At 35.4% G+C, this 14,177-nt stretch overlaps 1 protein-coding gene across 1 annotated transcript in view; it reads right to left on the bottom strand.

Annotated features, from left to right (window-relative positions):
* The window catches only part of aff2.S (AF4/FMR2 family member 2 S homeolog), a 309,129-nt gene that overhangs the window by 205,605 nt on the left and 89,347 nt on the right, over positions 1–14,177 (bottom strand). Inside the window, exon 2 of the mRNA XM_018233013.2 lies at positions 1,142–1,262. Coding sequence (XP_018088502.1) covers positions 1,142–1,262 — 121 coding nt within the window. The remainder of the gene's footprint in view (positions 1–1,141; positions 1,263–14,177) is intronic.

Raw genomic sequence — 14,177 nt, 5'->3', positions numbered from 1 at the left:
TCAGCTTCCACACTGACAACAAGGCGATTCCATTGTGCTAAGGGCATAGCAAGAGGAATTACGATACTCAGTTTAAACACTTGCATATTTGTTCTGCTCCCTCATGCATAATTTAATTCATCATCACAAAACAAGCATCAGGATCAAGGCAAACCATTTCAGTCTTTGTTTTAAAGCAATCTTGCATAAATATTTTCATGATATTACTGCTAATAGTATACATAATATAAGAACAATCTATTAGAGAACAATCCTTGACCCCAGGTTTTGGGAATCTCCAAACTAGCTAATAAATTGGTTGCAGTGCGTTAGAAGCATAACCCCATATGTAATAAAAGATATGTTTTCCCAATAGCAGTGACCCATAGCATCCAATAAAATGTTTGATTTTAAACATGTGACCGGTAAATAAAATCTCCTGATTTGATGTTATGGGTTAACTCACAGTATTACCTAAAGGACCTTAGGCTATTCATTTCTATCCTAAATCAAAAGTACCATATGCACGATTTACACAGAATGCTAGGATTGGGAAAATAAAGAAGTCAGTGTAGGGATTACCTATTTATATACCAACAAACACTACACTAAATGCCAGTGAACAACTGTGGTGTGGCAAAGCTTCAAATATAAGAAGTGTATTCCAAATTGTATTCCAAAGTTTTGTACATGACATCAGCAAAAGATTGGTCATGCTCTCTCTTGCCTTGAGAAATCAAATAGCAATGTTTTCCATATATTTGATTGCTATGTATATATTTTGGCAGAAAGAAAACAGAGACCAACTGGGCAAATCCATAGCTTTTAAGGTGAATATATTAAAGAACAGGTAATAAATTAATAAATCAAGGCCAGTGTGAATGAAGTGTAAATATGATATCATTTTACCTGAATAAGGATCATGAATGTAAATGTTTTCAGTGTAATAAAATAAGAAAAAAGGTCTGTATCATAGTTGCCAGTTTTTGAAAACAATGATACTTTGATGATGTATATAGTGAAGCTTAATGCTAAACATGGGCTACTTTGTCCCAGTATAGAAATCCATTGCATCCAATTTACAACAACTAGCAACTGTTTTTTATACATGTGGTTCGGTATTGTATGAACGTTACAAGAAATTAAATATCTTTTTATTTACCTTGTATGGTTCTCCAAACAGGTTAAAGCCAGCGGCAAACAGGTCTTCATCTTGTTGGACTTCTTGTGTCCTTCTCTCCCATTCTTTTCTTTTAAGTGCACTCCGATCTTGTTCATAATGACTGAAAATGAGAGAAAATTCATCATTAATACTGTGCTGATAATTTTACCAAGACTACAATATGGAAAGTATTGTAGAAGAATTAAACCATGAGGAAAGACTGCCAAGGTTGGAGGTTTTTCCTCTGGAGAAAAGGCGCTTGCATGGGGACATGATTACTCATTCCATGTACATTAGAGGACATTATAGACAACTAGTGGGGGATATTTTTTCCCATAGCATTGATCAAAGATTAGTCAAAATAACTATCCCTTATAATATCACAGTGATACCCTTTTCCAGCACAGTGAAATATATAAGCACTTATATGCGACAGTATGTATATACTATAGCTCTGTATTCCATTCAGAATCATCTTATTAATCAATGAGACTGCAGATATTTACAAGAAGAAAACTCAAATGTAGAGCATTTCTGTCAGTGTATTTAAATCCCACACTAAGAACTTCAATACAATTCGGAAGTAACCGATCAATACCCTGGATTTGTTAAATCCCCACACCTACAGCAAGGAGAAAATGCTATTGCATCAGATGGTTGTGGAAACCACCTCAAAGAAAGAGGCACTTATCACAGCCCTTTTTTATCAGAGAGACACAAAATGGCATAAGCCTGACACATTTCATGCTCAAGTGAGTTATTTAAATGGAAGCCTTGAAATCTCTTTTAATGGATCATCTTCTTGGTGTTACATCCCTTGGCACACCAGCAATAGATCACCACGATATATCTCCCCATAAGCCCCATGTAATGATTCAGCACATCTTCTTTTTCAATATGACCTCCTGTAACTGATCAGCACAAGTAGTTTTACCCAGCCTCAAAGACCTGCATAGTTAACTGCGATTGTGACATCTCACCAAACTGAGACTGAAAAGGCGCCCAGGAAGTTTAGTATTTAGTTATCCAATATGCCCAGTCCAATCACAGAGCAACTGTGCCTGTCTGTAAAAAATGACAGAGTAGATGTGCACATCTTCAGTATACCACAACACAGTATACCACAACACTATCAAGCACTATCTATCAGGATTTTAAAGCTGACTGGATCACCTTATCCCCAGAGTATGCAAAAATAAATCTTAACATCTACTGTATTTCTTTGCTCCCTCCTGATGATGGCCCTGTAGCCTACAAACTTAACAATGAATGGAGGGCACACTAATCAGTAAAATGTTAGGCAGAATAAAATATGAGGTGCAGAAACAAAGAGTTACCCCCACATTGAGTAACAAAATAGAAGGCAATCTATGCGTTACGTTTGCACACTCAAAAAAAATAATTCAAAAGCATGAGTATAGAAAAAATGTTTTAGTTTTATGCAAAATCGACATAAGTGTTTAATCAACAAGCACAATGTGCATACATAATTGAACATGTATAGATACCACCAAATAGTTATACTTTGCAAAAAGAGAAACAGCAAGGAGCGGATACACCTACCAAGAAAATAAGAATAGCCCCAATGTTTTGGCACTGTGGCCTTAGTCAAGGGGATTCTCAATTTTTCAATCACCGTTGGGGCTATTCTCATTTTCTTAGTAGGCTCTTTGCTGTTTTTGCCAAGTATAACTATTTTGTGGAATGTATACATGTATACAATTTTATGATGTATGCAAATTATGTAAAAGTAAAACTGTAGCATATGCCTGAAGGGTTGGATTATATTGCCACTTCAAGCCTGGGACTTATAGGTGGCTCAAAGAAATACACCACCACTAAATATATTTTTGAAATGTAGCAGTAGTGTTTTTTACAGTTTGTGTTGCACTACTCTTTTTGACCAGTCATTTTTTGAGTTGTAGTTTTATATGATTTTTAACAAATAATTGTGAATTTGATCCAGTCCTTTAATATTCTGTAGTAGTTTGGCATATGTGTGGGTAAGGCTCTGCAGTAGGTGCATATATTACAGCAAAATGTATGTAGTACTGGTAAATGGAGTTAATACTAGTGGAAGATGTTACATTAATCACTACATTTCCCACATTTTTTAATAGTATCTTCATTATTAAACACTAATAATTCTATAACTATATAAATAAAAGAGCAAGAGACATGTCTAAATATGTTTAGAGCTAGTTGTGGTGAATAGAAAGGTTAACATATACACTTTTTTTAAACTGGAATGTTAAGAGGGGTATGAGACAAAGTATATCCTTGACTTGTAGAGTGTCAGTTTGGTGCCTCATGATCAGGGAACTTAAATGAGCTGCAAAAACGATCCAATTGACTTTGGCAAGATCTCGCCATATGATGTTATTTGAAAGAATAATGGCTGGCCAAAGTTTCAAAATGCAGCTGTTTTGGTCTCTAGTATCAGAGTATATAATTGCTTATTAACACTGTGCGTGATGCCTGGCACGTTACATTTGTTGACAATCTATACTTAGGTGCAGATCACAGAGGAACAAAGACAGTTAATGACACAAAACAGAACCCGAGCAAAAAAGAATAACTTATAGAATTTTTATTTGAATAAAAATCAGTTTGATTCCTTCACTTGATAAAGTACAGTAAGCTAGAATTAGAAATAACAAACATTTAGGTGGAATTGTTTGACATTTTTTGTTACGTTGTGCAACATAAAAGGTTAGCTGACAATATCTTTCTAGACAGCCAAGATGCCACTTATCCCGGAGTCACTTTACTCCCTGAATCTGACAGTAGGATATGACAAGCTGATAGATCACGTTTACTTCACATTTGACAAGCACTGAAATACACAGGGCTACACTTTCAAACCTACCTTTCCTTCCCTCTGTATGGGAAAAGACATAATTAAATCCCTGAAGGGAAAAAGAGATGTATTTGCATTGACATGGCCTCATATGACAAGCACTGTGGGATATTTTTGTCCTTTACTAAGCCTGATTTGTTAGGAGGGGTTATATATATATATATATATATATATATATATATATATATATATATATATATATATATATATATATATATATATATATATATATATATATATATATATATATAACATGCAGGCAGAGCGCACACTATTAGCCAAAAATAGAACCTGGGTGCAGGTCCGAATATAGATACCAAACAAGGAACCAATAAACCTACATTTTGTTTGCTGAAACCTTTGCCTCAAAAGTTCCTTGGAGTGCTGTCAACTCACCTTGGTGTGTGTGTGTGTGTGTATATATATATATATATATATATACACAACTTATGTTGACTAATGGAGTGCTGTCAACTCCCCTTGGTGTGTGTATATATATTTATATATTTATATATATATATATATAGATATATATATATATATATATATGTGTGTGTGTGTGTGTGTGTATGTGTATGTGTATGTATGTATGTATGTATATATATATATATATATATATATATATATATATATATATATACACATACACATACACACACCAAGGTGAGTTGACAGCACTCCATTAGTCAACATTAGTTGTTGGAGGTGCTGTGCTCAATTAGAAAATGTAGAAAATACTGCTGTTGCACGCACTCCTGCAGAAATCGCTGTTTATTAATCTTAAAGCATTAAAATACATCAACGGTTTGGTCCATGGTCTGGGACCTTTCTCAAGATGTTTAACCATATAAAAACATTATTAGTGATGGGCGAATTTATTCACCAGGCGTGGATTCGCAGCGAAATTGCGCGATTCGCCGCCAGCGAATAAATTCGCAAAACGCCCACGAAAATTCGCTGACGAAAGTTCACCGGCGTCAAAAAAAATTGTCGCGGGCAACCAAAAAACTGGGCGTTGTAGTCAAAAAAGGGCGTCGTAGTCAAAAAAGGGCGTCGGCGCCAAAAAATGGGCGTCGTAATCAAAAAAATGGACGCCGGCGTCAAAAGCGAGTTTCACGAATTTTTCGCCGTTTCGCAAATTTTCTGTGAAGCGAAACGGCGCAAATTCGCACATCACTAAACATTATTACAAAGATACAGAATTTAAAACCATTGTTGCTCCTCCCCTAGTGTGACCTCCTTTCCCCACCTGTCAAGGTAATACACCTCAGCAGGATTAAAGGGAAAGTGAAGCAACCTCAAAATATCAAAAAATGCTTGCATAGGTTAAGTTTAAACATATAGATATTCACATTACACACACACACACACATATATATATATTATAATGTAGGTAGCGTCCCGTGTTTTCACTTCCCAGGTGCTCGGCCAAATCAATGTACATAAATATTCAAAAGGGACCTGCACTCTGGTTTCTCCAAAAACATAAAGTTGTTTATTTAAACATCACCGTGCTTCCAACGTTTCGAACCCCCTTTGGGGTCTTTATCAAGGGTGTCGAAACGTTGGAAGCACTGTGATGTTTTTGAATATTTATATATATATATTTAACCAACCTGGCTTGCACATAAATACTTTTTTTTTAGGCAAGCCAAATAGCTGTGAGTCCTTGAACAATTTACAAAGCACCCATTTAATTTTATCGCTAGTGATAATAAATGTAATCTCTAAAGTGTTCCGCTGTGAGTGAAACACAACCAATTCAGCATCCACAAACTCTTCCTTTGTTGCTCAGCATGGAGTTCTACAGAAATCTTCACATTAAAAGATATAATGAGGATTGAACTGATCAAGGCTGATTCTTTAATGGAGTATAAATTTGTTGATTTCTGACTGAAACCACAATTACTAACTTGAAGCACTAGGTAATTAAAACTAGAGCAATGTATTTAGCCTCTTGTTATACCTACTGCAGTTTATAATTATGAGGACGTCTTTGTCTACTCAATTTAAGTTTTTATGATTCAGAAAAACCTGGTGTTTTATCTATAAACCTTTTAGAGCAAAGAGAATGAATCATTAAAGGGAAAATACCTACCTTTTTGACATGAGCTCAATTATATGTGCTTATGTCAAAAAGGGAAATATACAATATCTGAACTTCCAAAAAGAATTATACATTTTTTTAAACGGATATACCTGATTCCACAGATTGAAAGGAAGCTGTCATAGTTTCTCTTTGCCTCAAAAAAAAAAAATCCTGATCGCCCTTAGGCTCACAGAGTCATACAACCTGTCCCTCAACTCTTTCCATTGTGAAGTGATGGATTCTGGGACTCTGCTTTCCATATACTGGGTGGTGGAAAGATTCTCTGCAAAGCACTCCCAAAGTCAACCACTTTACAACTGAAAAAGGTGTGGGAGAGCTGAATAACTCTGTGAGCCAAAGGGGGGTTGGAAATGGTTCATTTTATAGACTATCAAGTTTCCTTTCACTCTGTGAAATTTGTTATGTCTGTGTATAAAAATGAATTTCTATTTCCTCATTAATTATAATTTATTGAATTCATTGGTGGGTGTCATAATGTTCATGTTAACAACTGTTCCTCTTAACCACTGTAATCTACATGTGCATGCATTTGCTACACCTTTAAGAATATTATATCCAATACTACTAAATGAAAACATAGAAGCACAAATAATTTAATTAACTTCTTGCACTGATAACATACAGTATTTGTACATATCCAATGCAATAGTTTCATTAATGAAGTTTCTTGCTCCTACAATTTATAGCTGTCTTTAATTTGATCCATTACAAAATGCTTTAGGAAATACCTAGGGAGATCTCCAGAAATAATTAGGCATCTGTCATTATTATTATTAGCCTTTATGGGCATTTGCGTTCTCACTTTGTCTTCTGAAACTGACATTGTATTTACTTTTTTAGTTGTTTGATGCCATACAGTACAAAGCATGCTTCTGAAGATGTTACAGAGGATGTGCATAGCTCATCATTAATTAAAGTGGAAGAAAGTCTTAATTAGTAATCACTGAGATTATTGTTATGAATATTTCTTAGAATGTGTTACAATGGTATTAAAATAACAGTTCTTTACAGGAAAAGAGCATTTATTCTATTTAGCAATTACTTTATTTTTTTTTTATTGTAGTTCTTCCCAAAAATCAATGGATATATTCTGAATTTATTTTCACTTTACATCAACAACATAAATGATTCTATACATATGCAGTATGTATAGAGGATATATATATATATATCTATATCTATATATATATACTTTTGTTCTTTTAAAATGTTCAGATCAGCCATTATGGTTTATGTGATGTTTGGACAAATGTAAATGGTAAATATGTGTGTGCATGTGCAAATTTGTAAAAATTCTGCACTTTAATTGTGCACTTAATACTAGTTATAGTATAAGTTTTGTATAAGCCATCGGTCTCTAGGTTATGAATATAAGCTGTAAAGCAGCTTTGAGAAGATTAAAATTAATGTGTTTTGTTACAAGTGATGATAACCTATTTTGCCTGATACAGTTTTGCAACAAAATTCTTGGTTTCACCAGCAGCAAACATTTTTACGAAACCACACTAGAATTTTGCCATGTGTTAAATTTCAGTGGAAAAGGCAGAGAGAAAACTTTATTATGTATCCCTTGCCTTCAGCCAATTAAATAAGCCCTCCCTGATCTCGTGTCTGGAAGAAATTGGCAACATGGAATCCTTTTTTGTCAATAAAGAACAGTTGTAGCACAGTGGAAAGGAGCTTCTCTATCAAGGCAGAGCAATGTATATGTTATTGCAGAGTTAAACATGCCCTTAACTGTAATGTAATTTTGTCTTTTATTAACTCCAGTGATTTTTGATTAAATTTAGACGTTTCACAAGATATTACACAGACTTGTGAATTTTTTGGTGAAATGAGGCCGCTTCTTTCATCACAATTTATAAAAACTAAAACAAAAATTAGATTAATGTTCCACTACAACCTACAACCTATACCTATTTTTTATTTTTTCCAATCCATTAATCAATCACAATAGACACAATCACAATAGACAAGTGTGTTGAGGGGGGGGGGGGGTTGGAACCCCCATGACTCCCCTAGCAGGATCCTAGTGCTATGTATGCTAAGTGTATGTTACTGTAAGCCATTAAGTTCTCTTACGCTGGGAACTAATCAGTTGGTATTGAACTGCATTCATTTGCCAAGTGGGAGTGTGTGTAAAAGGGTGTAATATTTGTTTTTTTTATGAAATATTACACATAGTACAAGCACAAGCTTTATTCTATTTAGTCTCCTTGCTCGTTTTGCTTGAGTTGATATGTGACCATTGTTAAATTGATCCCAGAGAAATAAAGCATATTATGACTTCTGTTCCATTTAGGGGCAAATTCACTAAGCGCCGAAGCGCCGAACGCTAGCATTAATTCGCTAGCGTTTGGCATTTTCGTTACTGCGCAAATTCACTAACGAACGCTGGCGTAGTTTCGCACCCTTACGCCAGGCGAATTTTCGCTAGCGACGTAACTACGCAAATTCACTAACTTGCGCAGTGTACTGAACGCCACCTTTTACGCTAGACTTCCTTCGCCACCTCAGACCTGGCGAAGCGCAATAGAGTAGATAGGGATTGTTTCCAAAAAAGTCAAAATTTTTTCTAAGTCCCAAAAAACACTGGCATGTTTTCTACATTATGGGTGATAGGCTGAAAAAGATCGAAATTTTTTTTGGGGCTCCCCTCCTTCCCCCCTACATTTCCTGACTCATGGCAACTTACCTAGACAGTGGGCACATGTGTAGGGCAAAATAAAATTTTTATTTGCTGATTTGAAGCTTTTCTAGGCATTTGTAGTGCTGATACGTATTCCTCCATTGAAATTTGAATTTGGCGCTGTATGCAAATTAGCCTTCGCTAGCGTAACTTTGCTTTACATAGCGAATCAACGTTAGCGCAACTTCGCAACCTTACGTTACCCCTGAGCGCAACTTCGGATTTTAGTGAATTTGCGGAGCGCAGGCGAAACTACGCCTGGCGAAGTGCGGCAAAGCGCGGCGAAGTTGCGCCTGGCGAAACTACGAATGTTAGTGAATTTGATCCTATATAATGTTTACCAAGTTTTCCTTCATATGAAAATTCATCCTCAACACAATGTATTAAATAGATCTGTATAACATATATAACGTAACAAAGCTATGACTAATATCTAGGCTATGGTAGTTAATAATGTGCACTCAAATACCTTCTTAAAAACAGTGTGAGACACTAACTCAGAAATCTTGCAATACATTCATTAGAAAGGAAGTTTGTATGGATCCAATTAACAAACCAAGCGTAATATGCCACCAAGGCAATATCATAGCAACCTCATAGAGCAAAGTGTTACTGAAACCAGCGCCACCAGACTTTCTCTTTCTTTTCCCTAAATTACCATGAAGATAACCTGCACTGTTTCAGTTTTATATTACATATAAATAATATTTTATATATAGAAAGCATGGAACCTATCATCCCAGAATGCTTGGCACCTAGGGCTTTCTGCATAAGGGAACTTTCAGTAATTTGGATCTTCTTACCTTTAGTCTACTAATAAATTATTTAAACAATAAATAAACTCAATAAGATTGTTTTGCCTCCAATAAAGATTAATTATATCTTAGTTGGAATCAAGTACAAGGTACTGTTTTATTATTACAGAGAAAAGGGATATTGTTTTTTTTTAAATTTTGAATTATATCAATACATTTTAAATTCATTGACCCAGAAAACAGCCACAGGCACAAAAGCTCTTACTCCTTGGAGATCTGCTGATCCTCACAACCAGTTCAAGCTATTCATATACACCATATCATTTTTTTTAATTCAACATTTGCTGAAATTACAGTGAATTAATGTTTTCTTCCTAATATGCAGAGTTGTGTTATTGTTTTTTAACACAAACTACAAGCAAACCACTCTATACTGCACTTAAACATTCCTCAAGGACAACATTTCCAAATATGTAATCACAAACAAAAATAAAAAATGTTATGCCCTTTCTAGTAATTGTAAATGTATTTTATTTGAAGCGGACATTCCAATGTTGTTTTGCAATAGTTATTATCTGGTTATATTTTTATTTTGTAGTACAATTTATTTACAGGTAGACAAATGTTAAAAGGTGGTGAGAAAAGTGAAAAACACAAGAATAGTTGTTGGGTGAATGAATAAAGATGTTGTTAAAGGGGAACTCCACACAAACATAACTTAAGCTTTTTGAAAAGCACGCCTTATTTCAAGCGACTTTGCAATATTCATCAATTAAAAAATATGCATACTTTTCATGATTTTTAATGGTCTGGAACAGTTTCCGAAGCCTAGCCCCCTGCTCTCATGCTGATCTGTCTAACTACTTTGCTGAGCTGGCTGACTACTGTTACTTTGTATCAGCAGCCATCTGTCCTCAGCCTGAATCCTTCAAACCCCACAATTTCCTGCACACATTATCTCAATCAGGAAAGGAACATCACAGTGCAATGCATTGTGGGTTATGTAGTTCCTGCATGCTGTCTGTAAGCTGTGGAGAAGTTGTTACAATTTGTAACATTAGTGTTTAGTCCCGCCTTCCCTGCCAGGATTTAAAATGATGTTGAAAGAGAAGAACTGTTAAACAGCTGGATTTCAGCATAGTAAATGGCATTTATTCATACTTTTTGAAGAAACAGGTAACTGTGATGGGTATATTAGGGGTTTCTGTGTTATGTGGGCCTCTTTATCAGAGATCCCCTTTAAGTTTAGTAGATGTGGGCAGTTTTAGATTAATTACAGTGGATTCATATTCTAAATTATAGCATTATAGTGACTGGCAGATCAGTATGGTTAAGGACTGATTTATTTTATTATAATAAGGTGTGGAGGAAAGACTTAGGTCTAAGAAGAAGACATAACAGAAGTAGTATGCTCAAAAGTTAAATGCAGTGGATCTCTGGGCAGGGCCATGCAGGCAAGTTATATCACATAAAGTACACTATCTGAAAATTAAGAGGGCATTTACTTAGACCCTGGAGAGAAGTACAGGAGCACTTCTTTCTGGGGTCATGGAAGTAAAAAAAAACTGGAGCAAGATGCAGAGCAAATGAGTCGGAGTGTAAAGAATCAGGGTGCAAGGCAGCCTTAATGACAGGTAAGTACAGGCCCCTAATGCAGCCTGTGCCAGCCAGCACTCCCTGACCTGTGCATATTCATGACACACAAATTACGAGATGTGTGATACAGGCATTTTTCCATGATTTACCATTGATACTCTGATTATATTGTGGTACCCTATTTTATCAATATGGAAGCAATAATTACTTCTGGCAGTACAAAAAACAACCAATTGAGCCTATATTGCAAGAAGTCACAGACAGCAGCTTGCATGATATATTTTATTACCTATACAATTGCTACAAAAAATTGAATCTGCATGCAAACTATAAAAATGAAAAAGTATGAATTGCTATTCATTTCTCTCTATAACCCCTTGCTGCTTTATAAACCACTGTTACTCTGCCTGTGTCAAAACACATGAGATTCAATTATCTGTACAGAACAGGCCCTCAGAGACAATTGTGCAATTTATAGAAACAGTTCCTTAGCATGTACTTTATGTAACCTCAGAAACACATCTTAAATATTTAGTCGAAAAACAGGGCTTGTAGCACTGAATAGACAATGTTTAATGTTCACTAAAGTCATTTCAGGTACAAAACAAATGTTTGAATTTTACCTATGCGGAGAGCAATTTAATGGGCTGCCTGGTTTGTCATGCAACCACATGCCAGCCTAAAAAATGCATTTAAATAGCTAATTCCAGAACCTTACGGGGAGAATGCATGCGACAGATAAGCTGCGAGAAAGGAATAAGTGTGAAGAATAGATGATGTTAGAAAAAGGGAGCATTTATTGTTTCCTGTATCATAGAACGTGTTGCTCCATGTGATTAGTTATCCGTCTCCGTTATCAAAAAACCTGATATGAAAATGGCACAGTTATGCTTCATTCATGTCCACCAGGGGAGCACGAAAATCTCCATGAGGATAGGTAATTGATGTTTAAATCACAGCTAAATCACTCTGTAATAGAAATGGTCCCAATGCAAGAATGGCTTCTTAAATACCACTACAGAGAGAAGAGCTACCAGTGGGGGGAGGAACAATGAGCAAAGATAAGGTTTATTTATTAACAATGATAATAGCTCACAATTTACACAATTTTGTCTTCAATGGGAATCTGCTGTCAGAAATATTTATAAGCACCCTTTAGATCACAATACAGCCTTATTTAATTCGAAAACGAGTCGCTGTTTTTGTTTTATTAAAATGCTTAGGGACCTTATTATAGATGTTAAGGAAGAAAATGAAAAGAGCTCATTCATCTTTTGAAAGCAGACACATGTAAATGCCATTAATGATTGTAATTTGGTTAACAATGCATTTTTCAAGGTACGTTTAAATCACTGTTATAATCCCCTTGTCACGTTGCACTTGCAAAATGAGCAGAAAGATAATGACTGAAAAATGCACCTTGACAAGATAAACAGGAAACCAATTCTGATATAACTGTACATCAAATTAAATCAAAAAGACGCACACAATTCATTTATTTGTAATGATTTAAATGGAAGCATACACAGACTCCAGCCCATTTTTCTATAAGGATAACATACACAAGATACAGTACATCCTAGGGAGCATGTGAACAAAAAAAAAATCAAAACAACAAGGGGGAAAGAATTTCTTATCATCTTAGACAGTTATAAGCAATTAGCTGCCCTAGATACTTTTGGAAAATATGGCAGCATGTCATCAACGTAACATTATAATACACCCAAAACATAAAGGATTTCAACCTACTTGTTCTACAATATATTCCAGACACTATTCATCTACTTTCATCCTCTTAGACTTATTGGCATTGACATCATGTGGAAATACAAGACTACTAATTCAAATACCATTTGCATAGCTTGCCCAGTGGATAAGCCATTGCTGGTTGCTGTGGAATGACAACTTTTATTAACCGAAACCTGAAATGAGGAGATCTATAGAACAGGCAGTAATAGTTCAACAACAACCAACAGTCCCATAAGCCACCCTCTCAGGTCCTTCATAGCACATTATAAAGCATATTTGAAATGGTTTCTCAGAAACAATTATGTCTGAATATATAAAGTATGTATATGGAATAAAAAGGAATTATAAAATCCCTGAAAAGCCTACTTGTAAAATGTACTGAGAATGGAAAATCATGGAAAATATAGGTAATTCATCTGTTTTAGACGACCATTTACTCCTGTAATTGGATAAGGCACTGCAGCAATAATCCACCACAACATCTCCCCAATTACTTTTATCTACTTAAAATTAAGAATGAGATTGATATTGGTTCCCTCCTTTCAAATATATGGATGCTTGGGCCATATTCTTCAAATTCCAAGAACATTCCTTTTTTTCAATTTATGTGTGTATGTGATCAAAATTGCAGAATAGCTCATCAAAGATTTCTCAGTTTCTCAAGTTAGTTTTCTCAGGCATGAACACACCAATGCTTTAACTGAATGCATTTACTAAAGCAATGCTTAAATGCATGTTTTTCGAGGGAAAACATGTTTTTTTTTTCAAAAAATCAGTTAATAGTGCTGCTCCAGCAGAATTCTACAGTGAAATCTGTTTTTTAAAAGAGCAAACATATTTTTTATATTTAATTTTGAAATGTGACATGAAAGCCCATTCCCAGGTGCTACAAAACCATTTGATGTGTGCTCTGATAAACTTCAGTCACTCTCTTTACTGCTACACTGCAAGTTAGAGTGATATCAGCAGCCCATCAGCACCCAATAAACAGAACAATGGGCAGCTAACTAGATGCCACCTCTGCTGAAGGATTTTTTGCATTGATAAAAGTCCCTACCTAGTGGTAGACATGAGAATAGCAGCCAAGCAGGAAAAACCTTATGCTGGCCATAGACGCAAAGATCTGATCTTTCGAACCGTGTGTGGAGAGTCCTGACATTTTTCGTCCGGTGGAGATCGGTTGTTTGGTCGATCGGACAGGTTAGAAAATTTCTGTCGGCTGCCGATAATATCTCTGCGTGTATTGCCGATCTTACGATTTTCAGTGGGAGACTGTC

The sequence above is a fragment of the Xenopus laevis genome, chromosome 8S (genome assembly GCF_017654675.1).
Source record: "Xenopus laevis strain J_2021 chromosome 8S, Xenopus_laevis_v10.1, whole genome shotgun sequence".
NCBI lineage: Eukaryota > Metazoa > Chordata > Amphibia > Anura > Pipidae > Xenopus > Xenopus laevis.
Note: the sequence above shows the minus strand (reverse complement) of the source record. Positions and strands in the feature narration are given on the sequence as shown.